The 26,026-nt window shown below is 40.0% G+C and overlaps 2 protein-coding genes across 3 annotated transcripts in view; one reads left to right on the top strand and one right to left on the bottom strand.

Annotated features, from left to right (window-relative positions):
- The window catches only part of atg7 (ATG7 autophagy related 7 homolog (S. cerevisiae)), a 63,130-nt gene extending 42,679 nt beyond the window's left edge, over positions 1 to 20,451 (top strand). Inside the window, exon 19 of the mRNA XM_063473007.1 lies at positions 19,380 to 20,451. Coding sequence (XP_063329077.1) covers positions 19,380 to 19,412 — 33 coding nt within the window. The 3' untranslated portion in view covers positions 19,413 to 20,451. The remainder of the gene's footprint in view (positions 1 to 19,379) is intronic.
- Positions 20,452 to 20,642: 191 nt separating this feature from the next.
- The window catches only part of vgll4b (vestigial-like family member 4b), a 42,758-nt gene continuing 37,374 nt past the window's right edge, over positions 20,643 to 26,026 (bottom strand). For both annotated transcript variants that reach the window (XM_063473979.1, XM_063473978.1), the window contains one exon: positions 20,643 to 25,773. In XM_063473979.1, the coding sequence (XP_063330049.1) occupies positions 25,517 to 25,773 (257 nt within the window). In that variant the 3' untranslated portion in view covers positions 20,643 to 25,516. The remainder of the gene's footprint in view (positions 25,774 to 26,026) is intronic.

Genomic DNA, 26,026 nt, shown 5'->3' with positions numbered 1-26,026 from the left:
TGTTCCATAATTTGTTTAGAGTTTGAAAGTCAGCAAGAGATTCTTCACAGATCTTATAAAAAGAAATTTCAGTTTAAACGAGGAAATATGTGATCATTCTAAATTAATTACTGGAAACTTTAGTCTTCATTTCTTTCTTTTTTTAATTTGATAGCTTCTCGGTTCACCCTGCCTAAAATACTTTAAAACTTTAAACAGAAAACCTTCAAGGAAAATTTACAAAAATATTGCTACATTACAGACTTTTTGTGTGATTTTGTATTTCTGTGTATTAATGTAAAAAGTAAAGCGTGCATACCATCATGTGGCACATGCATATTTATGTCCCATACATATGCCAGCTATTCCTGCTTGACATCTTCTGCACTGCTAATTATAAAAGTGTGCTCTTCTTTCTCTGATGCATGCCAGCAGGGAGAGACAGGTCACATCTTCTATCCTTCCTTTCTTTACATAGTTTCTCACACATGCAGAAACTTTGTTACTATACATAGTCTAAATCATCCCAGTCCTTTACAGGCTAAATTCAGAAGCTTTGTGTCATCGGTGGCTTGACTTTTAACCTCACTTGCTAATCCTACATATTCTAACCTTAACATACAAGTAGGGTGAGTAATTCTTTTGTTTGTTTTTATAACTAACCCTAGAGTCTTCACAGGTTATAGATTGTCCAGCACATATTTTATAATATGTAATGTAGTTATGCACAATATATGATTCATATAATACAAATGAATATGCTCTTCACATATTCACTTGCATTACAGTGTCAATGACTACACTGACAATAGTTTTATTAGCTTTAATCCTTTATTTCCTTTATTTCTTATTTCCAACTGACTAGCTAATTCTTGGTTATTTGTATGTGTGTAAATAAATGCCATACATCACATTTCTTTGTTTGTGAACAAATTGGCTCTTGGTTGTCTGACGCTGGCAGTGAGTGCTGGCAAACACAAAAGGGAAAATACTGTAGTGCAAACAAGTGAAGTTTGACAAATATGGATAACAAGGTGATTCAGCCACAGCCTGCTTTACTCAATAGAGTTACCGGATTGAATAATACTTGTTCTGTGCCAGGGCAGGTCATTCAGGACTTGGGTCAGGTGTGGCAGCTACAGTAGGCCATCAGTCATTTAACTGCCCCTGTCCCACCTTTCTGATCCTCTAGCTGAGGTAACATGACACTTAGAACTAGCAGAGCTGCTCAGTGTTTCCATCATTACAAGGTGCCATGTTCAGCAAAATATAAATAACCAGGAAAAATGCAGTTCACATTAGAAGAAAGAAGAAATATCCAGTCAGTGATCCATTTGCCTTATTAGTACATGCTCATATTGCAATATTGTTTGTTGCCTGTTCTTGTTTGGCCGTGAAATTAAAACGATATGAGGTGCTGTAAGTGTATAAATGCAAACAATGGTCTCTTTTAGCCCATTGCAAGGTGATTGCTAGGCAACATGATAACATTGTCATCTATCACGTATAATTCAGCTTTTGTGGTTATAATGGACATGTTATTGTCATAAAATTAAAACAATAGGATCCTTTCATAAGGTGTTGTAGGTGCATAGAGGCAAAAAATACTGTTCAGCCTAGCCTGTTGCTAGGTGGTTGCCAAGCAATTTGATGGCATTGTAATGGTTGCTCAAATCCTCATCATGTAGGAGGAGTTGGCAGACAAAGAGACAAACACAGAGATTTTGTTTTATAAGAGGAAGAAAAGACTGGTCAATTTTAATAGATGACCTGAGTTATTGTTGATTTAGCACTATGTAGGTTTATTATTGTTGTTACGGATATTAGCATTTTTATGAGCTTTTTCACTCAGTGTGGAGATAAAGATGAAGAGGTGAGAAGAACAGCAGGTGATATGTTGTAAAGCTTCTTGGCACGGAAATAAGTCCACTTTACTCCCTTGGTGGGCTGTATTAATACCCTTATGCACAGGATTGGAGCCAGCAAAGGGATGTACTGTAGGATGGGGGTGGAGAAGAAGCATGGCACCCAGAACAGCTGTCCTGTGTCTTGAGCCCAAAGAAGCTCATACAGAATTACTAATCATCAATCACATGGAGGTATTTTCATAAGTCATAAATAGGATCCATAAAGCCAGATTTTCCCTCACTACATGGGAAAACTTACAGAGGCCCTGTTCCTATACATGGCTTCTCCTCTCTGGCGCCAGTCAGTCCAAAGTGATGTCTTCTTCGAGCCAGGAAGCGAGCGACAGACAGATGGACAGATGACTGGGTGGCAGCAGACAGAGTAGTAGTCTAGTCGTCCCTGTTTAGCTTCTACTCTCCTTCCTGTTCGGTAGCTTAACAACTATTTCTGTATCTGTGTCAGCTTTGCACTTTTGGAGTGGACTGTCACTTGTGCAAGCACCCCAACACCACTTGCTTACATGTGGATCGGTTTGCTACACAGCTAAGCTATTCAATGTAATTTTTGTTTTAACATGGACATTATGTTATTGGAGATGAACATTTTATTATCTTATTTCTAGTATTATTTAGTCCCAATACACAATAACTTATTTGCTAGTACTCTAAAAACTCTTGAATGATTTATTGATATGACAACATCTATATTATGTTTTTCTGATGATGTCAAAACCCACCGTCACTGGTTTTTGTCTTCTTTTTTGTGTACTCTTTTTTTTGTTAAACTATGGAGAAAACGCTAAGTAATGCACAATTTTTGAAAAGCAAAAAGATACACATTTTATTGTTACTCCCCAACTAGTCACAGCAGATGGCTGCCTCTCCCTGAGCCTGGTTCTGCCAGAGGTTTCTTCCTATTAAAAGGGGGTTCTTCCTTCCCACTGTCACCAGGTTCTTGCTCATAGGATGTCGTCTGATCATTGGGGCTTTCTCTCTGTAATTGAAGGTTTTTTACCTTACAATATAAAATATGTTGAGACAACAACTGTTGTTGTGATTTGGCGCTATCAAATTCAGTTAAAGTGAATCAAGTTGGCGAGCTATGTAACATTTAGAAAAATAGATGTTCTGCCATCTATTAATGGATGATGAGGTAGTGTTGTTTTAGGTATAAGTGTGTAATGGAGTCCTGGAAGCCCAGTTTGATAAATGCATATTTTTGAATATAAAACCGTTTATATTACCATCTGTCCATTTTCTGCTACTTAACCAATTCAGGTCATGAGGGACGGAAGGCAGGGTATGCTGTGGACAGGTTACTAAGTGTCTAATATAAAGTCCCATGAAGAATGCCTTCATCTTTGCTGGTTGAAGTCTGGTTATAGCAAAAATTGAAAAAGTTCCAAATTTTATGTCATGTGATTGTTTGTTTGGTTTTTTTTGTTCATTTTTTCCCTCACTGTTCAAACTGGAGACTGTGGCACTACAGTTGCAGTGATATAAGTAAGGGGTCTGCTCTTTTTCATGCATTGTTACTGAAACTGCTTTAAGGTAAAAAAACAAAACAAAACAATGATATTATGTTTAAAGACATAACAAGATATTACACTTTTCATTTGAAGGTTGGATTATAAACAATAATCTCATCCTCCTTGATACTGAAACTGGTATTAGACAACATCACTACATATTGGGTACAATCTCATCTTTCAGGGTGAGTAATTAAATTCAAATACTTTGTTTTGTTCCTCACTAAGGACAAAAAGTTTGGAGATACCAGCGCTGAATTTAATGGATGTTTACCTTTCCAATGAAGGTCAAATGTGCCATCTGTATCCAACTAAATGCAGCTCAGCTGGAACCAAAGGAAGTGAATGTTATCAGAATGTAAGCACACATTGTGCCCAGTACATATTCTATTGTTTGATATGCTGAAACCTGGCATACACAGATGTATTAGCACATGACGAAATCACCATTCAGGAGTGTTTCTAACATCAAACCCCCCTAAGAGTTGTATTTTTCTGTTACGCACAACTACTACAACATATAGAAATTTCTTTGAAAAAAAAAATGTCAAGAATAATTAAACGATCAGTTTTATGTTCACATGAACACAGATAGCTGCTGTGTGTACATATAACCTGGAGTCTAAAGTGTTTTCCATGGATTCTGTCTGAGTTCAGGGCTTTTTGTCCTCATTTTCTGGTTTTGGCAAAAACAGTAAAAATCTCCAGCTGCATCAAAGACAGAGATAAGAGTCTGTGTGTGTGCGTGTGCGTGTGCGTGTGTGTGTGTGTGTGTAAGAGAGAGAGAGAGGATCTTGTAGCCTGATTCTGGCCTGCCTTGCTGGTCACAGGTAATCTGCCCAGGAGCTCTGGTTTGAAAAGGAATTGCACACACGCACACATTGGACATCTGGCCACAGTGCCGGTTCTTATCTTTTCTCCCGATGTCGTCCTGTCGAGCACATGGAGAGCAGTGATAACATCGAGCCCGGGGTTCTGATAATTACACATACATACGCGCGCGGGTGCACGCACGATAAGTACTGCATGATTTGCATACAGCATGTATCTGTACATATAGTATGTTTGTGTTTGTCTGCTATCTGTGAGTGTGAGACTACGACTAACGCTCACAGATAGACTTTGGCTAATGTTTGACTGACTTTGTTTCTTTTCTTCATATATGAAGTTTTAAGTTGTTGGCAGTGACTGATTCGCAAAGTGCAAAGCCCTTGTAATGAAAGACTGTGACTGTCTGCTGTGCTTAGCATCAGATCAAAAGATTGCTTCAACTGTGGTTTACTAGGCACTTTGTCTTCTTTTCTTCTATTAAATGCGTTTGTGTATGTGTGTGTCTGTATTTGTGTGCAGGGATTGCTGCTCTACGGTAGAACGACTGGTTTGAATAGTATTTGCTCTCAATTTGACAATTTGCAGATTTTAAAACAGAGAAAAAAAGAGTTCTCGTTTCATAATTTGCATTCTGTTGAGGGTTTTTGTTAAGCAGAAATGCGTGAGAGGATCTGTGAATGTGCGCGCACGCTTACCCAAACTCGTGTGTGTATTAGTGCACGTGCCCATGGGGCCCTGCTAGTGTTTGATTGCTGCTCTGACCACAAGTTGGGCTTTGACTCATAGTTCTAATTAAACGTAGGGCAGGTCTGAACTGGCAGGGCACACATACACGTACACACACCGCCTCTGAAGTTGATCTGTTATTGCCATTTGGTTAGTTGCACCCTCAAAAATGGTTCATTACACTGGTAGCACACACACATGCTAATGCCTCGCCAAAGGCGACTGCAGCTGATCTAAACAGAGGCTTCAAACTTTTAAAGGTTTTAATTGTACTGCAGCTGTGGCACACAAATAATAGTTGTCACTGTCATAACAGCTGTAACTGAACAGTGAAAACCAGTTTTTAAAAATCATACGTAATCTGTAAAAGTACTTTTTTCAAGCGTACTATTATATATTTTACTATGTAGCTAAATTTGATATTTTTTTACCCTTTTTTTTTTTAAACCCTGATATGACTCTAAAATGTGTTGATAACCTCTGCTGTACAGGAAATGTGTCACTGGGAAATGGTCAACAGGGAACGGGGAAAAACGTAGGGAAGTGGAAGATGGAGAACGATAGCCAGTGGCTGACAGTGAGAGAAAAGTAGAGTAAGGCAGATGGAGCAAGAGACTTTTAAAGGAAAGAGGATATCTCAGTTGTCGAACTAAATGTTGTTTTCAAAAACGGTTTCAATCTAGGGAAACATTTCAGAGAAAGGTAGAAAGTCACTGCCCCTGGAAAAAGAAGACATTCGGGAAATTTAAGCCCCTAAATATTTAAGAAAAAAGTTAAGAACGTGGAAGAACAGTCCTCCTGCAAAGAAGGGCGAATAGTCTGTTGGTGTCTCAGGAGAAACAACAGAACCCAGCTGTTGCTCTGCAGGCCACCACACCCAGCTGAGAGAGGCTCCATTTGTTGTTGTTGCTGGCCTTCACAACGCTGACAGAAAAAGTGGGAAAAGGGGGAGGTGGAGGTGGTGGCAGCAGACTCCGGCTGACTTAAAGTAAAGAAAAGAGAGAGTGAAAAGTAGCAAAGGAAATGAAAAGAGGATGCTGCATCGCTTCTGGTTTGTCAGTTCTCCGTGAAAGGGTTTGGTCCAAACTTTGTTATCTGGGTCGAGTATTGAGAATGCCACTGCTTTGTTTGATTACCCCAAGACTCGGGAGATTATGAAAACACAGCCAAGGGGACGTGACCTCAGCTGGGACCTGAACATTAACGCCGTTCCCACGAGAGCTCCTCTAAGCCATCTCTTTTCCCTTTTTTAACTTGCGTCAGACGACTTTCACTCCCATCCATGTTATCCTTCACTTTCCGCCTGACGTTTATTTTCTTCAACCTCCTCTCGAGCTTCATCTTCGTTGTCCTGTTGTTCCCATTTTTCCTTGTGTCACTTATTTTCCCTCTGTCTCCAAATGTAATTGCTACACTTTTAACGACTGGGCTGTTTTTTGTAGCTATTGTAAAACACACTGCTGTCATTTAATAAAATTATGACCTGGGTTTAACCCTTTTTCCCCCCAGCCTTTTCAGCCACATTTTCCCTCAGCTACCGGTGAGCCATACAAGTAGCATTCCTTTATCGATTGAATTAAATACCTAATAAATATAAGATAATTGGGTATTGGCGATTTTAACATTCACATTTGTTGCAAAGATGATGTGTTTGCCAAGGATTTTCTAGCCTTACTTGACTCTTTTAATCTTATCCAGTGGGTTAATGCACCTACCCACCTTAAAGGTCATACCCTTGATTTGATTTTTTCTTATGGACTGGACATTTGTATCAGGGATATCAGCAACATTGGAATTTCCGATCATTTCCCAGTCATCTTTGATGCTGAGCTATGCAAATTGGACCAGAGCTTTGAGTGTCCTCGACGTCTTGTGCGCATTATCAATCCTGGGACTGTGGCTGAATTTTCAGCTGCTTTCTCTAAATCTGTTCTCCCTGACATTGATCGTTCTACACCCTCTTCAGTTGATGATTTTACTAACTCCTTTCTCTCTACCTGCTCCTCTTTACTGGACGTTGTGGCTCCTATGAAAGTAAAAAGGCCTAGAAGCTGCTCTCAGCCGTGGCTAAATGACTCTTTACGCGCCTTACGACGCGTTTGCCGCCAGGCTGAAAGGCGGTGGAAAAAAGATAGGCTCCAGGTGTCTTTTGATATCCTTCGCAGGACCCGCCTGGAATTTCAGAAATCTGCTAAGTTGGCTAAAGCGGCTTTTCTGTCGGGTGTCATTGCAGATAACAGTCACAACCCACGTATTTTATTTAAGATTTTTAACTCATTGATCAATCCTTATCCTGAAACGCCTAGATTGGCTTCCTTAGTCCTTTGTGAAAAATTTTTAACTCATTTTACAGGCAGAATCTTATCTCTAAGAGTCTCACACCCCCCTGTGATGAGCCAGGCCCCAGCATTAAGATGCTCTACTAACCTCAATCAGTTTGATCCAGTTTCGCTTTCTACTCTTAAGGGTATAATTGATCACCTAAAAAACTCAAACGCTGCTCATGAAATCCTTCCATCTCGCATTATTAAAGATGGGTTTAACATTATCGGGCCCTGTATTTTATCATTAATTAACCTGTCATTGTTATCGGGTTGTGTTCCGGCTGCTTTTAAACACGCTGTAGTGCAACCTATACTCAAAAAGAGCTCCCTTGATCAGAATGACCTCGCTAACTTTAGACCTATTTCAAAACTCCCGTTTTTGTCTAAAATCCTAGAGAAGATTGTTTATTCCCAACTTCAAACTTATTTGGATGCAAATAATATCGGGGAAAAATTTCAGTCGGGGTTTAAGCCACGTCATAGCACGGAAACTGCATTACTGAGAGTCTTTAATGATCTTCTCTCAATTGCTGGTGTTAATTTTGCTCGATTTGTCCTCTGCTTTTGATTTGGTGGACCATAATGTCCTTTTAATGAGGCTTGAGCATCTGGTGGGCATCACAGGCAGTGCCCTTAGCTGGTTTAAATCCTATCTCTCAGAAAGGTCCTTTTCTGTCACCATGGGTACCTACGCCTCCTCCATTGCCCCTGTTACCTCTGGTGTCCCCCAGGGGTCTGTGCTGGGTCCCATGCTGTTCTCTTTATACTTGTTACCCTTGGGCCGAATCTTTGATAAATACAACTTTTCTTTTCACTTTTATGCAGATGACATTCAAATCTATTTTGAACTAGCTGAGGATGTCACGTCGTCATTGCAACACTTCTTTGATTGTATGAATGAAGTTAAAAACTGGCTACTGAGCAATTCTCTCAATCTAAATGATAAGAAGACTGAAATTGTAATCTTTGATACTCCCTTCTCCCGGGCTGAACTAACTGGTATTTTTGGGCCCTTTACTGACTCCCTTTATGACACTGCGAGGAACCTGGGTGTTGTCTTGGACAGTTCCTTCAAGTTGGACAAACATGTGTCCTCCGTAGTTAAATCGAGTTTCAATCAACTATGTTTAATCTCTAAGGCCAAGCCCTACATACCACGTAAGGACCTGGAGAAACTTATCCATGCCTTTGTTACATCAAGGTTAGATTATTGTAATTCCCTTTATACTGGTCTCCATTCTGCCCTTGTTTACAAACTGCAGCTCGTTCAAAATGCGGCTGCGCGTCTCTTAACTGGAACTGGCAGGTTTGAGTCTATTACTCCAGTTCTTTCCGACCTCCACTGGCTCCCTATTAAATTTCGTATTGATTTTAAAATCTTATTGCTCACTTTTAAAATCATAAATAACACAGCGCCCAGCTATCTTACGGATCTCCTCAGCTTTTATATCCCTGGGAGAGCGCTTAGATCAGCAGGCCAAATGCTCCTGGTGCGACCTAGATCTCGGCTCAAGACCAGAGGTGACCGCGCATTCGCCGCTGTCGCACCCTACCTCTGGAATAACCTCCCCCTAGCTATTCGGGCATCTGATTCAATTCAATCTTTAAATCTCGATTAAAAACTTATTTGTTTAGCCTTGCCTTCCCCACCTCCTAGAGCCCACATTTTTAGTGTACTGGAACTTATCTTTATCACTTTGTTAATGTTTATAATGTTTTTAACCTTCAGCATTGTGTGTGGACTTCACTAGTGCCTACTATGCCTGGTGTATTATTGGTTAGTTATGTCACCCGCCTGTTAGCATATTTTATTTGTATTTTGTATTTTGTGCTTTATATTTGTATTCATTATTGCTTTTAACTCATTCTGTGAAGCACTTTGGCATACCTGTGGTTTTTTAAACGTGCTATATAAATAAAATTGTATTGTATTGTATTTTTGTCAAGTTCAGAAAGAAATGAACCCCATAAAGTTGCCTAAGCTACAGAGGAGTCACCAAATTTGGATCCACGCTGGATGTGGGGGAAGCTTTGTGAGGGAAAAGTGCCTCAAACATCGACACTTGAGCCTTTCAGGTCTGACAACTAGAGACTATAAATAAGTAAGATTGCTGGGCTTTGAATTGGAAAGAGGCATACGTGGAATAAAAAAAGCATTGGATTTCATAATGAGTCCAACAGTGTTACTGAAGTGCAATGGCAGCTTGATTGAGTTCTGTTACATTTCCATTGGTATGAAGCTACAAATTGATGCCTGCGAGGGTCACTGCATCAATGTAAGATGATGAAAGTTGAGCTGGCTTCCTGTAGCGCTCACATGTCTGTGAGTGCTGGAGTCACACCACTGCTATTCAGTGAGGTGTCCTATAGCGTCACACCCAGTAGTATTTCTAGTAAGTACCTCAGTAAACCACGACAGCAGAATGACAGAGACAAAAGCATAGACTGCATATAAAAGATGGAACTGGTAACCATGACATAAACCAGTGGTTTGTGAAATCGTGTGTTGAAAACCTCAAGTGAGGCATTTTGGCTCCTGCGAACTTGGTGTTATGAAACCGGACATGACAAACACATGGATCTGAGAGAGAAACTGAGATACACTGCACAGTTTTAGAATAGAGTGATAGGCCCACCCTAAAGAATATCCGGTTTTATCCTTTGTTTTTAACTCTGACAGGGACCATAATTTACAAAATGAGCATCTTGTTACACTCAAAAAGACATGAAACTGGGAATTGAGAACATAAACTCATCAGTAAAGTGTTTACTGAGGTTACAGATCAAGGAAGCAAAATGATCTTTATTTTTGGAGTGAGAGAAGTCTCACTCTGCTGGAAAGAATAGATTTGCTTTACTTTTTCATACCCTAAGGCTGTCATTTCATATACAGATTATCCTCGCGTCATTTATATTTTTAGTGATGAGTGTTTATTTTTTGTAGAAAAAACAAACACTCTTAAAAAATGTCATTATTAAATAAAAGGTTATTGCCTTTTAGTGTCAAAGAGAGGGTGTGTGGGTCTTTTTCTTTTTTCTTTTTCTTTGAACGTAATCTGCACATAGGATATGTGCCACCGATAGGGCAGGTTAAGTTAGTAGGTTCCCCTCCTTTTCCTGTCTCCACCCATCCCCTTTTCCTTTTCCTGTCTCAAGTCCCAGTGAATAGATTGTGTACCCATGCACACCCAATTACACGCCATGTTCACCGAGCTCCCCCATGAGAGCTGCAGCCCTGGAACAAAGAGGACATCAGAAAGAACACAGGGGATTGCTGGAGGAAATGGAAGCACACATAGTGATCATTTCAAAACGAGGGGGTTGGGACTACCTACATTTCGGTCCAGCTGTACTGTAGTACACAAACCCTTCAGATGTGGAATGTCTTTAGTTTTCGTTAACTTAAGGAATACAGTGTGGTGCCATGTGGCTGCAGAATTACATAGTTATTAAGGCCCTGAGGTTTTTCCTCAGGTTACAGTGTTTTCTGGGTGGGAAGAGGACTATAAAGTGCACGTTAGAACATACTTGTTTGGTGTTTTTATAGCAGAGAAAATAGACACAAATGCTCCTTGTGTGAACCAATCACATAATAGTAAAAATTTGTACAGAGGTGAAGTCTGCTCCCATTTATGCAAGTTCCCAGAATTTCAGTATTGGTACACGGAATTAAATTTGCTGTAATTATAGTGTTTTTGTGTGACCCAGTATGACTGTCAAGAGTTTTAAAAATCTGTGGAAATAGCTGCTAGTTGTGAGATGTTTACACTCAGTATATTTAAACAGTCTTGTGGTCTGTTTCTCGTTTAAGCAAACCAAATCTACATCCTGGTTTGACACATGTACTGCTTTGAATCTTTATCTTTTAGTCCCAACATCTTATATCCACCGAGGCATCTGGAACTACTTTACCAAATGAGTGTTTTTACTTCCAAGCAATACCAGTGACAGTTCTGCTTTTTGTGTCAGCGCACACTACATGCTGCCTCCATCCATTTTTTAAAATCTCATTAGCAGTCTAAGCAGAGAATCCCAGACCACCTTCTACTGCATCCCCAAGCCAGGCTAGAAACATAATCTCTCCAGCGTGTCTTGGGTCTGCCCCGGGGTCACTTCCTGGTTGGACGTGCCCAAAGCACCTCACCTAGGAAGCATCCTAGTCAGATGCTCAAACCACATCAATTGGCTCCTTTTGATGTGGAGGAGCAGCAGCTTTACCGTGAGCTCCTGCCAAATACATGATTTCCACACCCTGTTTCAGAGGCTGAACCCTTAAAGCCTTTGGAGGAAGCTAATTTCCATTATTTGTCTCGGCTATCTTATGCCTTTAGTCGCTACCTAACGTTTGTGGCCATAGCTGAAGGTAGAAACAAAGATTAACCAGTAAATGGACAGATATGTTCTGCTATTATTCCATTTCTTTCTAAACTTTTTATTTCCTGCATTTGTCTTGACATTTTCACTCTACTTTAAACTGTCTCTCAACCAGTAAAACCCCCAGACTGCAAAATTGACTTGCAGAATTGACAGACTGCCCACATGGTGAAGAAATACCACAGAGGAATTCAGGAATGTTGTTGGGAATACACCAACAGTTGGTGTTGCATAGTACCCTATGATGTCATTTCCTTGCCTGAAAATGGGAACACACATGCACTTATGTTTTGCCTGTGTATTTGTGTGTGTGTGTGTGAGACTGTTTCAAGTGTGTTACGAAAGAGGAGACTCAGTCAAAAAGAGTTTAACACTTTTAATCCTAATTGACCTTTTTACTGGAATATGACACATTAAGTTTACAAACCCAGATTTATTTCAAGCAATGTTTTCCTATAAATTGCGCAGGAGTCATAATGTATCACAAATAGCAGCAATTGAATAATTACTGGCTGCCAACAGACTTGTTGCCAACCTATTCTGCAACACACAAACACTCCATTGATCCCTTTGTTTTCTATCATCCAGACTTTCAGTTCTTAATCTGTGAATTTTTTTAAAAATCATTTAACGTTCAAAGATGTTTTATTCCATAGTAGATGCATATCATGTAGCATGATGCTTCATTTGGATCACTTATGATCACTAAGTGATTGCTTAGTGATCGTTTATGTATCAGGAGTATTGGAACAGCTGAGAGGCAACACGCTGTGCCAAAATTGGTCCACCCCAAGGATCGGGTCCCCCGGCACAAACGGAGTAGTATAGTGTATGCTGTTAAGTGCCGTGAGGATTACCATGATTTGGTTGGTGGTTGCTGATCAGTGGTCATGACAGTATGCATATTAACAGTCAAGAAACTGACCTCACAGTCCATTGTTTTGTCAGTGGTGCTAGTTTCAGTCATTATGCGAAATTAACTGTTTATAAGGTTGGGGAAACCTGGAGTCAGCTGAGACTGAAGAAGCCACTTAGATGAGTGACGATATGTTTCTCCCACTGAAAACGCTAGGTCCTACGGTTTCTTTACCTGGATTTTTGAGTATGCATCAAGATATATGATGTACCCTCTCTACTTTTAAGATTAGGCTGAAAACTTTCCTTTTAGATAAAGCTTATATTATTTACACTCACCTCTTTTCACTCTTTTCATGTATTTATTAAGAGTTATTATTAATCTCCATCTCTCTTCCACAGTGTGTCTTTTATCCTGTCTCCCTCTGTCCTCACCCCCAGCCGGTCACAGCAAATAGCTGCTCCTCCCTGAGGGACTCTGTATTAAAGACTCTGTATTACTTTGCTAACAGAAGTCCATGTGTTTTCCTGTTTTTTGTGGTCATTTGATGCATAAAAATCGATTTTCTGCTTGAGTTAATTAAAAACCATTAAAAAAAACAGCGGTTATAAAAAAAAAAAAAAATCATTTTCAGTCCTGGTGATTTTCCTTTTGGGGAAGGCCAAAACCTCTTTGGGAGGTGCCATTATGTACCTTATGCAGATTGGTAGCGGTCAGGAGACTGTAAACAGTTCATGATGAATTTCGAGGTCTGATTTTGATCATTGTCCTTTTGCAGAACCCAGAATCTTTTCACTTTCACTTTTTTCTTTTTTCTTTCTTTTTTTTTCTTTTTCTTTCTTTTTTTTTTTTTTTGCATGTAGCACTGCAAATCTTTGGTGACTATGACAATAAAAGAGCCAAGTTTACCTTCATATGTCTGTGGAACTTGTTTCCAAAAACCTGCAGCTTATCCTGATGTTTGTGCATCAGCACTGCACAGCAGAATGACATAGTAGTACTCCTGTGTTGGATTAAACCTTTCTGCAGCATCTCTGCACACCTTGGGTTGTGTTGGTCTGCTCTGACTTTCCGAGTGGGAAATCCGAGTTGAGGGGACGTTCCACAAATAATTTCCCAGTAGGAACCCGGAATTTCCGACTTATTCAGGAGCACACCATAAATCCAGACTTGGGACTCATCCTAAGTCTGGATTTATGGTACAAAAAAACCTGGAGTTCAGTATTTCTAGTTCAACAATTCACCCTTAAAAAATTTGAATGTTTTTTTTTTTCTATGGATATGCTGAGACGTTACACAGAAATGGAGGTGTTGTAAAATGTTTTATCAGTACCACTTCCACCATGTTTTTGTTATGTCTGTTTCAGTTTTTTTTTCTTTTTTTCATCTGATGAGTGAATGTCCCACTAGCATAGTTTACATACAGCCTAAATGCCCTCCAATGAGAGGCCACACTGTGTATGCACAGATATATGAACATGGGTTCGTAAATACTTTTATGAACTATCCAAGATCACCTACACGAACCAAAAATTTTCTTCCAACTGGATATCCCTCGTCTTCTTCCTCAACCAACAGCGCACAGTCAGTGTTGTATCCAGCAGCCATAAACCACATCAGTCTGTGTGGTCCTCTAATTACATATCAGATGGAGCCAGTCTCCATGATGAAAGCTCGACTTTGCACTTTGTGCTTTGGTGTCAGTCCTAATATGTAAAACAGATGTGTGTTTAATAGCAAAGCCCATCAGTGGTTGTGTAGCACTAGCTAGTTGAATGACTTTAGAGGCTGGATTCCCACTGGGGCCACCCGCACTTAGGAACTATTCCTGTAAGTTGGCTCAGTATTTTGAATCGGCTCTCCTAAGGAGCAGCAACCCTTGTCAGTGAAATGACAGTGATCTGAAAGGTTTCTCCCTGATAAACTGTGTTTTCAGGCAGTAAACACTGTAGCTCGGGCACTAGTTTTCGAGATAAACGTTGCCCTTCATGCTGAGGCTTGTGCTCCATTTGCGGGGTAGCAGCAACAATCAGCAGCAGCAGAGAGTTGGCTGTGATTCTACCAGCCTCAGCTTCCAGCTAAAGCCTTCACTATCTGATCAGATCCCGGCCTTGTCTCAACAACTAGCCTGGATTATAGTTGTCATATCAGCCGGAGCCCAACTGATTACAAACACATTCGCACAATGATTACATGCAGCTTACTGTTGGATGTTATGAAACATCCTGCAATCCTTTTGTTTTCAAACCTGCGGTGACTCAAGGTCTTGAAGCGATAAGGCGGCTTCAAAGGTAAAGATGTTTCATTGATTGTGTTGTTGCCAATTCCTTTGAGGGTGTGTGTGTGAAGTAGAGGTCAAACAGCCAAGACAAATATAATTAAAGCTAGAGCTGCAAGCAGTCATTAGTTTTATTGTTGATATTTTTCGGATTAATGTAGTCCTTCAAATAAAAAAAGAAAAAAGAAAAATTGAATCCTGCTTCTTGCTTTCTTACATCTGTTAGATGAGTCAAGTTTTACCTTCTCACGCAGCTTTTTATGGTGATAAAAGTTGAACATGCACCAAGTCTAGCAAGACATAAAAATAGGCTGGTGGCTGCCCCTCCCTGAGCCTGGTTCTGCTCGAGGTTTCTTCCTATTAAAAGGTAGTGTTTCCGTCCCACTTTCACGAAGTGCTCGATCAAAGGAGGTCCTTTGATTTTTGGGGTTTTCTCTGTACTGTTGTAGGGTCTTTACTAAGGATGGGATTTAATAAGAATAGAGCGATTCTGATCCCATTATCATTGTCACGTATCGATTTGATTCCTTATCGATTCTCCTATTGATTCTCATTGGGTTCCATATAGCACACTGGGTATTTTCTCTTCTTAGACGATTCTCTGTGAACTCAAGAGACGGTCACATGAGAAAATCCCACTAGATCAGCCATTTCTGAAATACTCAGACAACCTTGCCATGTTCAAAGTCACTCAAATCACCTTTCTTCCCCCATTTTTAAGCTCAGTTTGAAATTTGGCAGGTCTCCTTGATCACATCTGAATGCCTAAATGCATCGAGTTGCTGCCGGGTGATTGGCTGAGTAGATATTTGTGTTAACAAGCAGTTGAACAGGTGTGATTGTACATGTGAATGATGCAAGAAGGAGTTTGAGTTTCAATAAGTTTCCTAATTGGACAGAGCTGAGAAGTGATTTATTTCGATCTTGGCTTTACAGAAATCTGCTTATGTGTTGCAGCAACAGAGGTGGGTTCCAATGGTTGAGAAACATCCCAAGTATTCAGCTGAGCTCGAAAGAGTGTAGTAAAGTTGTAGGCTTCAGTTTGCTGGAGCTATTCGTGTTACATAAGGTTCACTCCCACACGCGCGCACGCACACACACACACACACACATAAACAATCTCCCTCACTCTTCTACCTCTACCCCCCTTTCCATTTTGCGGGAAAGATTTCACACAGGCCCACATATTCGCCATCAGTGTGGCATGGCAGCCATCCAGAGAGGGGCTCCAGTGTCACTCCCTTTCAAAGAGCTCTTTGCTTGCTGTCCTTTTGATGGCTGCTACCCAGCAGCAGTGGAGCAGAAATGCAGAAAATCCAGCTTTTATAAAAATTTGTCCTTGATTTTCCACACTTAGTTTATGAGGGGGGAAAAAAGCTTTGTGAAAACTTAGCATTGCTCTGGTGCTACACTCTGTCTTTTTTTAAAGACCATATATACAGTAGTGGCAGAGCTGCTGTGGAACAGGTTGGACAGCTTTTTCTGCTGGCACACATGCTTTTTAGCCACAGGAGCACCTGCGGTCCTTACTGTGCGTAGCACTACCTACGCTACTCCCTGTCAAAGCAGGTATGTCAGGAAAAGCTAAAGTAAAAGCATCACTGAAATATTCTTGTTTAAATAGAGTCAGATGAGGAGGAAAGAAAAATAATGGAGGAATCTGGCTCAAAGAGACTATAGTATAGCATTGCCAAAACAGAACTCAGTGGCCCGTATTTATAACTGCTCATGATTTAAATGTGAACTTTCTCCTTCAGGTATCAATAAATTCTTTATTAAAGTAAAGCTGGTGTCCTCTGGCAGTTAAGGTGTTTAAAATGGGGGGATTTACATACAAGTAAATCTAAGTACAGTTATTAATCTTTCCGTCTGTAGTAAGGTGAAAAAAACAGGACTAATCCTGGGCTGCTAATAGCTGGAGACAAGCTGTGCTAAGCCTGGCTTAACTTGTAGGGAGGAGAGGGAAAACTGTTTCTTTGCAAAGTGTGAAAACACTTTTAGACCTGGTCTTTGGTCGGTGATGCTCTCGTGGTTTGATCAGTCTGCTCTGTTCTGATTCTGTCTATCAGGATTTGATGTCCCTCTCGGGGAGGGGTGGAGGGGGTTACTTGAACATGCGGTTCAGACTTCTCCTGAAAGTTACTCAAAATACTGTTGCAGTGACTTTTAGAAAAAGTGACCCCCGAGTGCTCATTCAGACATGAAGCTGCCGCTTTTAGCCGTGTCAAAATCTCCAAAATGGTGACGTTGCCAGGTTTGGTACCAAACAGAGACGTGCTGTTGCACAAGCTGATTGCACAAAGGCTACTAGGTGGAAGGCTAAACCGTTGGTGGTCAAGCAATAGTTAGAGCAAAAAACATCAGCTACAACACACAAGCTGCATGTTTTTGCGTCTCTGTTTGACACACATTAAACACAGTTTTAAAGCAGAGCCTTTTTTTCCCCAAGTGACCGAGCCAGTCTGTTTCTCCAGTTGCAGATGCTAAGCTATCTGTGTTTACAGTGGAGTAACACAGTACTGTTGGACTTGGCACCACACAAAAAACAACAATAATACTGCATTTCCCTAAATGTGAACTATTCCAACAACCATAATTTAAACAAGAATGTTCCGACCGCGAGAAAATATATTTCATTGCATTCACGCAGTAATAAACCTGCTGATGTTCACACCAGGATGATGTTGTCTTGGATACACCTCCAACACCTTTGTTAAGCTACAAGGCGTCAGTAATGATTTATTTGTTTGCATCCATTTCTGTGAGAGATGTTTCCCCTCGGTGGATCATCTAAGAACACAATCTCTGGACATTTGTCAGAATCTAAAATAGGTCAGTCTCTGTTTTAATGAGGCCAATGTGCAGGAGGGTTATGCTTGCAGTAAATTGGTGTATGACATTGATTGTTTCACATAAACCAGCCAAATCTAAATGTATAGTGTAAGTAGTTAAGTTGTAGTGGAGTATTGATGACATATTTTAAGTAGAAGTGGCAAAGCCATTGCCCCTCAGTGCTGAGCATTCCCCCTCTTCTCGTTTTCGTCCCCTTAGATTTACTGTGGGGTGAGCTTCTGTATAATGTCTGTATTTATAGTCTCTCTTCTCTTTGACATAGAAAATCCTACATTAAAGGACAGGTGCAATAATTATTACACTGTTGGTGTAATAATTGCTGTTAATTTTTATTCATGTAAATTTGAACATTAATTTAAACATAGTTGATCATGCAACAGCGAAAATAAAATAAAAGCATAAAATGAAACAATAAAAAACATTCATTGAATTTATATTTGATAAAAAAATAATAATAATAACCAGCCAAATAAAAAAAAAATATATATATATTTTTTGCAATTTTATTGCAACTGCTCTTGGAAGATGTGTGACCTTCTTCTAAATGACCTTCATAGAGTTCAAGGCTCAAGGCAAAGAGACTCGACTTCACTTAAAAACCATTTGAACGTGTTAGATTTCTGCTTCTTCCCTGAATTTCACGTTTCAGCGCTGAAAGCCGCGAAGCAGTTCTTTTAGAGGACGCTGTGTGTATGTGTCAGAATTGCGTGTATTTGTGGTTGTGTGTGTAACATTCCAGAAAGTGTCAGAGGTATGCGAATTACGTCTGACAGAGGAAGAATGTGAAGACTTCTGCTGCCGTGTGAAGGCCGCTGTTGTTTACTGACAGACTCATGCAGAAGAGGTTGCTCAGCTGTGTGTTTGTGTGTGTGTGTGTGTGTGTGTGTGTCTTTTATTGCGTCACTTCCGGAAAATGTGGGAGTTGCATCACATTTCTGACATAATTGTGTTTCGTGTAAGTTGCGCTATAATTTTGGGGTATGTAATTCCTGGTACTCCATTTATCTGAGTCAGAAATATTTTAAACAGATTATTGGGGAAATAAATCTGCTTCGTGTACATGAAAAAGCAGGACTGTTGTAGAGGGTCATGCCAACGTCTTAAAAAGAGATAAAATTGATATCACGCAGAATCAAGTTTAGCTTAGCTTGGGAAAATGAATTGCCCATCCTGTGTTAATGTCTTGCTGAATGAATGCGTTCATAGACATAAGTAGGCTACTCACTGTTGTCAGGTATACAGATGACTGAAGTGATGATAAGCATAAACATTCACATTGTTGGCAATTTTTCCAGTTTTTCTTAGTTTTAAATTCCTCATATTTGTTTTGGACCATAGCTCATTGTTCTTGTGAGAAACTCTAAATGTGTCCATGATTACGATTGGTCAACGATCAGTGGTGGTTGTGCAGCTAGGCTTTGCAATATGGTCAAATGGCAATGCATGCTAGCAAGTGCACTTGAGCAAGAGACATTTTAAAATATCTTTGCTCAGCTCATTTGTAGATACAAGAACCTGAATAGTAAGCAAAGTTTTTAAGCTTTTAAATGTTTGAAGTTGCATCATTGATCAGTGTCTTCTAAGAGCTGCTCTACCTGTCCCTACTGGAATCCCTTTAACACGTACTGTTCTGGAAACACAAACATAACTGATGTGTTAATTTAGTCTCTTTTTGCCTTTGCTGATATTTTTTTTTCCTGTTTTTTGTCTCTTTCTCATCAGATTTGGGACATGAGTGACGATGAGAGCATCTGAAAAACTGGCGGAGCAAGCACTCAGAAGGACTAAACACATCCATCCATACTTTTTACTTTCTTTTTTCTAAAATAAATCCTGTATTTACAAAGACCAAGTTGTTTACGTAATCAACACCAAGCACATGAGCAAATAAATAAATAAACGCTTTAAAAAGGCTGTTAAAAAGCTTTAAAATTCCTAATAGTCCTCATTTGGATTCAAGATGGCCCAGATCTTCAGAGCTGGGAAGTAATCTAATAATAAGCAATTAAGAAAAAGACAACAAAACAATAACTGAAAGCCTGAACAAGTTTTGATTTTTTTTTTTTTTTGCTTTTGATATGTAAAACTGTTGAACTTACTAAAGAATGTACCTGTTCCTATCACCTGCTGTTGTCTAAACACACTTTAAGTCCCTGAACAAAAACACAACAAAACCTGCAAAAAATATTGGAACTAAAGAGTCTAAAAACACCAAGAAACCTCTTTGAAGTGCCACAGTTTCAATCCTCTCCCAAGGTCTCTGCATCAACACATTTAATGATTTTACTGGAGAGATCTTTGGCAAGGCAGTTACGGCATCTGTTCACTTATTCAGTTTGAGAAAGAGCTTCGGATAAGTTTTGAAAATAAAATACAATTCAGCAGATTCGTCCATTTTTGGGGTCTTTTGACTAGAGGCTGTGACACGTACAGTAGAAGTGATGCTTAAACCAGCTTTGTTGCTATGAAGCTTTCACTCACAGGACTTGCATACAGATGTTACTGTGATATAGTTAGAACTGTGGAAACTGTTGCTCTTGGTTTGTTGATGTTGATGCATGTACATGTTTGTGTAACTATGTTTTTTTTGTGTTTATTTTTTCCTCTGCATTGTCCTGGAAGTCTCATCTGCAGTGATTTGCAATGTATTCAGTGTATTCACATGTAAATTTTAACAAATGCTTGGATATTTATGAAAGTGATTGAGACTGACTCGAGTTTTAATCGTGAGAAAGGATCTGGTTTGTTTTCTGATTAATCTCGGAGCCGTTTTTCTCTTCTGTATTAAAAAAAACTGGAATAAAATCCATTATTTCTCTATTAACATCTGTGAGGTTTATGTCGCTATGCAACAATGTCCTTTTTACTTTAGCTCAATCTTTCCAAAAAGCTGTTTGCCGCTTTTCGAGCAACTCTCGTAACCATTTCACAAGAACAAACACACCAAACAATTACAAGACAAAACCCACACAGTCAGACTGTGGTTTAAAAGCACTTTATTGTTCATCAAGGCTACTTTAACGTACAAAAAAGGTGGCCTGCCAAAACCTTTTAAGTAGGAGACACAGAGCCACAAATCTTGATAGAAATTTTATTACAGTTCAGAGTATTACTACCATTAAGTACATGCTACTTCCACTTCAAAAAAGACCTGGAAAATGTGGTGCAGTCCGAGTAAAGACCGACTCCTCTTTGATTTATTTGCTCGATTTTCATGTTAACTTGATTAAGAATGCAAAACGACTTCAACAGATGGGAACTGTGGTGACATATTTAGGAGTGACATCCCCAGAACTCATTTGCTTCTTAGATCATCTACGCCTCGCTGACTGGCACCAAAGCAGATGATCCGCAGCACAAAACACATCTACAGTTTCATCAGTTCCAACAGCAAATTCAACAAATGCTGACTGATAGTTTTACTTCACTCATTTCCCATCCATAGATGAAAAAAGTCATGAAAAAAAGACGCTATTGCTTACGTGCCGTTTGAAATTGTACCTGCCTGCTAGCCCGTGACTAATGGGGACTTTGCTTATGTTTTTTTTAAAATGAACTCTTTTGGAAATGGCAAGCAAGACAGAATGGGCTAGATGCAAAATCTTCCAACAACGCAAAACATGCAAATTGCTCAAAAGGCCCGCAAAACAAACTTTGTTTTGGCTTACTGGTAAGTCTTGTTCAAATGTCTCTGAAGTCACATGATCGAACACCATGGGGACCAATGGAAGTAGCGATTGTCACCGACACACCTGTGGCTTACTGTGGTTTCACACGTTTTCTGTGCTCCTGCACTTGAACCTTTACTCTAACAAGACAAACTCTATAAACAAAAAAGATCAACTTTTTCACAAAAAAAGAAAATGCAATGATTACAATATAAGGACAGGGAAAAAAACAATTAAATAGCTACATATCATTAACAAATTCATTGTTCCTCAAAAAATACCTACGATTTTTTTTTCTCTGTACATTCGTTACGCACAGCGTAATGATGGTCTTATAGTTTACCTATTATAAAAAAGTATTTTTTTATTAAGTGATTTTCCTACAGTGCGTAGGGAGTGTGTGCCAAAGCATAAAGAGAGCCTACCTACGGGGTGGTAGTGAAATGATAACGAGAAAGAATAACAGAAAAACAAAATCCTCTGGACACCGAGCCCATTTCCCTCGTGTTACGGTGTTACTGACTGCATACAGGCTAACTAAATCTGAGAGGTGGGGGGAGAGGCAACGCTGAGTGGCAGGTGAACATGTCCTGGCTCACAGGTCGCGCTTACAAAAGCTCAGCTTCTGAAAGCTCAGCCTCCCGCCCCAACACTCTGCCTGCGAAAAACCACCAACCCAATCCACTCAAAACTGGGCACAGAAAGCACAAGTACATGACAGAACTCCAGTTAAATGTGAATCTCGGGTAACATTGTAGAACTTCCATCATCTAGTTCTAGGCCTGTTCTGATAGCTGAGACTGGAATGTGTAGACGCTTTAGAACGCGGTACAGAACTCTAATGTACGTACTTGCCATTCTTGACACAAATTACACAAAGCCAACGAATCAAAACCTCACCACCTATCTGCCTTAGCTCAGAGACTTTAAGTCAATCTGTAGTTTTAATGCAGGGTGAGTAATGTTTTCACTGACTGCTAGTAAGACCCCAAGTTCTCTAAATCGGACCACTAAATGTCCTCAAAAATTAAAATTCAGTTGTTCCTTTATTCTCTTTATCTTTTATTCTTCACTATGACCAATTTATTTCTTAAAAAAGGCAAATGGGGCGCCTTTTAATTCGGGCAAAGACACAAGAGATGTTGTTGGGAGGGGATGGGGACAAGTAGCCCTCACTACTTATTAGCTCCGCCTGTTGATATAAAGTTAGCGAATGCGTTGAGGCCTGTACAAAGTTGCCTACAGCAGGAATGTATGCCACCTTGGCGCAGGTTGCTTTGCAGAGTAAAATTCATTTCCTTAGACTGCAGCACTCTAGTTTAAGTTCAGAAAAGAAAGAGAGAAATATGTATTTATATATATATTTATAAAAAAGGTCTGGACACCAAGTCGGAACACAAAAAGTCAGCTGATGGAGGTTGAACGAGGTGAAACGTCACACCATAAATTCAGATAACTAATTATCAGCCAAGTGTTTTGTTCTCTAGCGTCTCTCTGCTAGGTCTGCCAATGCTATTTCCGTAATGTCGTCTTTTTAGTGCCGTAACTTTAAGACACTTTTATGCGTCAACAAGATGTTTGAGAGCCATCGCGAACCAACTCTTCTTGTAAACAAACCCTGCTTCCCAAAAGCATCCGAAGCCTGCGAAGGTAGTGACTTTAGGATGGCAGCTGAATAGGCTAGGTGCTCAGATGCTTTTGGAGAAAACAAGACCCCGCTGACTTTTTGCTGTTTGTGTGGTGTCTCAGCTCAGTCAAGCTGACGTTTGTAGCATCCTGTACCACTGATGGATCAACATCTTAAGAAAACCTTAATGAGCTTTGGATCCCAAACCCAACTAAACCCCAAGACAATCGTCACTCTGCTGCGGGGGTGAGCTGATCGCCTACTGGGTTGAGATGATTTTAGGAAACGTAGCTCTCATCATTTAACAGAGCCTGTCCGGAGGCTGTCCCACTATAGATGTTTGTTACCATACTGCTAGTAATGGAAAACAACAAAACAAAAAAATACAAAATTGTAATAATAACAATAACAATATGGAGTACAACTGACCCAGCAGTGAGTGTATAGTGTCTATGTCTGTTACTGACAACGAAAGAAGTAACAACTAACGTCTGAATGAAAAGGCTAATAAAAGTTATGTTTGAAATGCTAAAAACACTAATAGATACCAGCTATTAAAAAACAAACAAAAAAACAAAACAACATGCATTAATTTACCCTTAAAACCTTGTAGAAATCTACCAAACCACAGTGTGTAGGAGAGGGAGGGAAGGACAGCAGGGTGTATGCCAAATATAATTACTACACCCACGATCAAAGACACCAACCCCCCCCCCCCCCCAAAAAAAAACAACAAAAACAAAGGTGTGTTTGAAGAGATCTGAAAAATCTTCTCTCCCCCGGTCGAGAAACCAGACTTTTTTTCTTTCAACCACAAAGTGACATGCAGCGTCATCTATCCCCTCATCACTGTCAGCAGTTAAGCCCGTGAAACACATCAAAGCACGTCGTTCGGCAAAGCCCAGCCTTCAACACACTCGGTCAGTGTTTTCAACCCTAATCTCCTGTCATTACGGTTGTGATGGCCATGAACATCACAGGAGCTGATGGTTTTTTCATTTTTAACCTGACTGTGCACTTAAACTGAAAGCCAGTTTTTATTGTTCGATACAAATCAGCGCTGCTTAAATAAGAATCTGGATGTGCATAGAGCCGATACCAGAGGACTGGGCAGCATGACATGTTAAAATATAATACCTCCCAGGATCAAACCAAGGGGTCTTTTGCTTTTTAGGTATCTGTATAAACCACATACAAACATTCATATTTACACATCTTATGGCCACATTAGACCAAATCTGCAAGCTGCAATTCTAGTGTTTAATTCAACCTACTTATAACCTTGTTCTCACAATATGATGTAGCGGTTTGGTGACTAATGGTGGATGGTAAATTTTTAAGTCCCTCCAACTTCTCTCTTTATTTATATTAATACTTGCAGCTCTCAATATAACCACTCTTTAGTGAAGTGCTGGTGGCTGTTTGAATCACCCAGTATCTGAAGTTTTTCACCTATGTGTGTGTTTTCAGCTAACAGCTTCACTACTGAAGTTTAAGTGATGGAGCATGGAGAAACGCTAGTCAAAAGCTTGCTGCCCAACCCCATAAAGGCGTGTTTACATTTTCCTAAATGCTTTCAATAAATAATGGATAATGACCTTGTTCACGCTTTTCTACCAGCGCTGGGGTGGAAATGTGCACGGGTAGATTTCAGAGAGGAGTTAATGGGATGCAAAAATGGCTGTTCCAACAAAAGTTGGAATAATATGCCATCGTGTCAAAGTCAGCCTCGTCCGTCCCAGTGTGTTCAGTGCCAGATTGCAAAATGACATGCCACCCTTTACTCTCTACGGCAGTAGTGCAAATCAGACCGAGTCGATCACTAAAGTATACACATACAGTAACAAAACCACGAGAACACATACACAGAAGAGAGAGAGAAAAAGTGAGGGGGGGAGAGAGGGGGAAGGCAGGTGAGAGGATGAAAGAAGATAAAAACAGAGGGAGGTGACTGCAAGATGGCTTTTTGTTGTTTTGTTTCCGAGGTGGGCACAGATAAACATCAGCGTCTGAGGTTTCTTTGGTAGAACAGTCAGGTGGTTTATGTTCATTTTCTCCAAAGTGTTTTTCGCTCATCTTTCCTTTGAAACGTCGGGCATCGCATAACGCAGAAGCAAGTACACAAAACTACCGTTAAAGAAAAATAACAACAAAGAAGAAAAGAAAAAAAATTAATAATTAAAACACCTCCTTTTCCGTTCTCTCCGTATTTACATATAACTACAGACACTTGCTCAGCTCCAAGCTTGACATGCAGGATGATGTATGACTGGAAGGAGCAAGCTCATGCTCCACCTAAGCTCCAGGCTAAACCCTCATCACTCATTACTGATTGTCTGGCATTAGCATACCAGAGGACAGATGGGAAAAATGACTGTGTTGTTATTGCTCGATTGATCCTCTATGAGTGCACAGTGAGAGAGCGGGCTTGAGGGTTTTAGATATTTTTAGCAGACCAGCAGACAAGCATTCCCTCTGGGATGCTGGTGACAGACCAAAGTGATGGGGGCATGGATGTTAGAGCCAGGATAAGGATTGGGAAAACTGGGGTCTATCCACCCCCTTCAGGAGACGACAGAAGGGGAGTGGTTGTGATTAACCATGCGACTGTCAGGGGAGGAGTTTGGGCTGCTGCCAGATGACGAGGGACTCCCTTTGTTTTTGATCTGAAGCCAGGTTTCGCCGAGCGCCTTGGCAAAGTGGTCATCCACCGAGCCCGTGATGGACACCGAGTTGGTGGCGGTGGGCTCGGGCTCCTTGTAGTTTTTCCCAAGGCTGCGACGGAAATGTTCCTCAATCACAGGGTCACACACTGTGTTGGCTTATGCAAGAAGAAGAGAAAAAATGGTTTTAGTTACAATTTTAGTTAAAAAAAAAAAAAAAAAACTAAACAAAAAAACTAAAATACAAAGAAATGGTCAGCAGGCAATTTGTTTTAATGTGCATGTGAGTTTACTTTTTTATTGCAGGTTTTCTTTTTAAATCAACATTTTAAACTTCACTGTTAACCTCAATGAGATCATAGAGATTTCACTGGGATCATAAAAACCCACAGAAAACATGAAGGAAAAAGA

The sequence above is a fragment of the Pelmatolapia mariae genome, linkage group LG5, assembly GCF_036321145.2.
Source record: "Pelmatolapia mariae isolate MD_Pm_ZW linkage group LG5, Pm_UMD_F_2, whole genome shotgun sequence".
NCBI classification, from domain to species: domain Eukaryota; kingdom Metazoa; phylum Chordata; class Actinopteri; order Cichliformes; family Cichlidae; genus Pelmatolapia; species Pelmatolapia mariae.
This window is presented reverse-complemented; position numbering and strand designations above follow the sequence as displayed.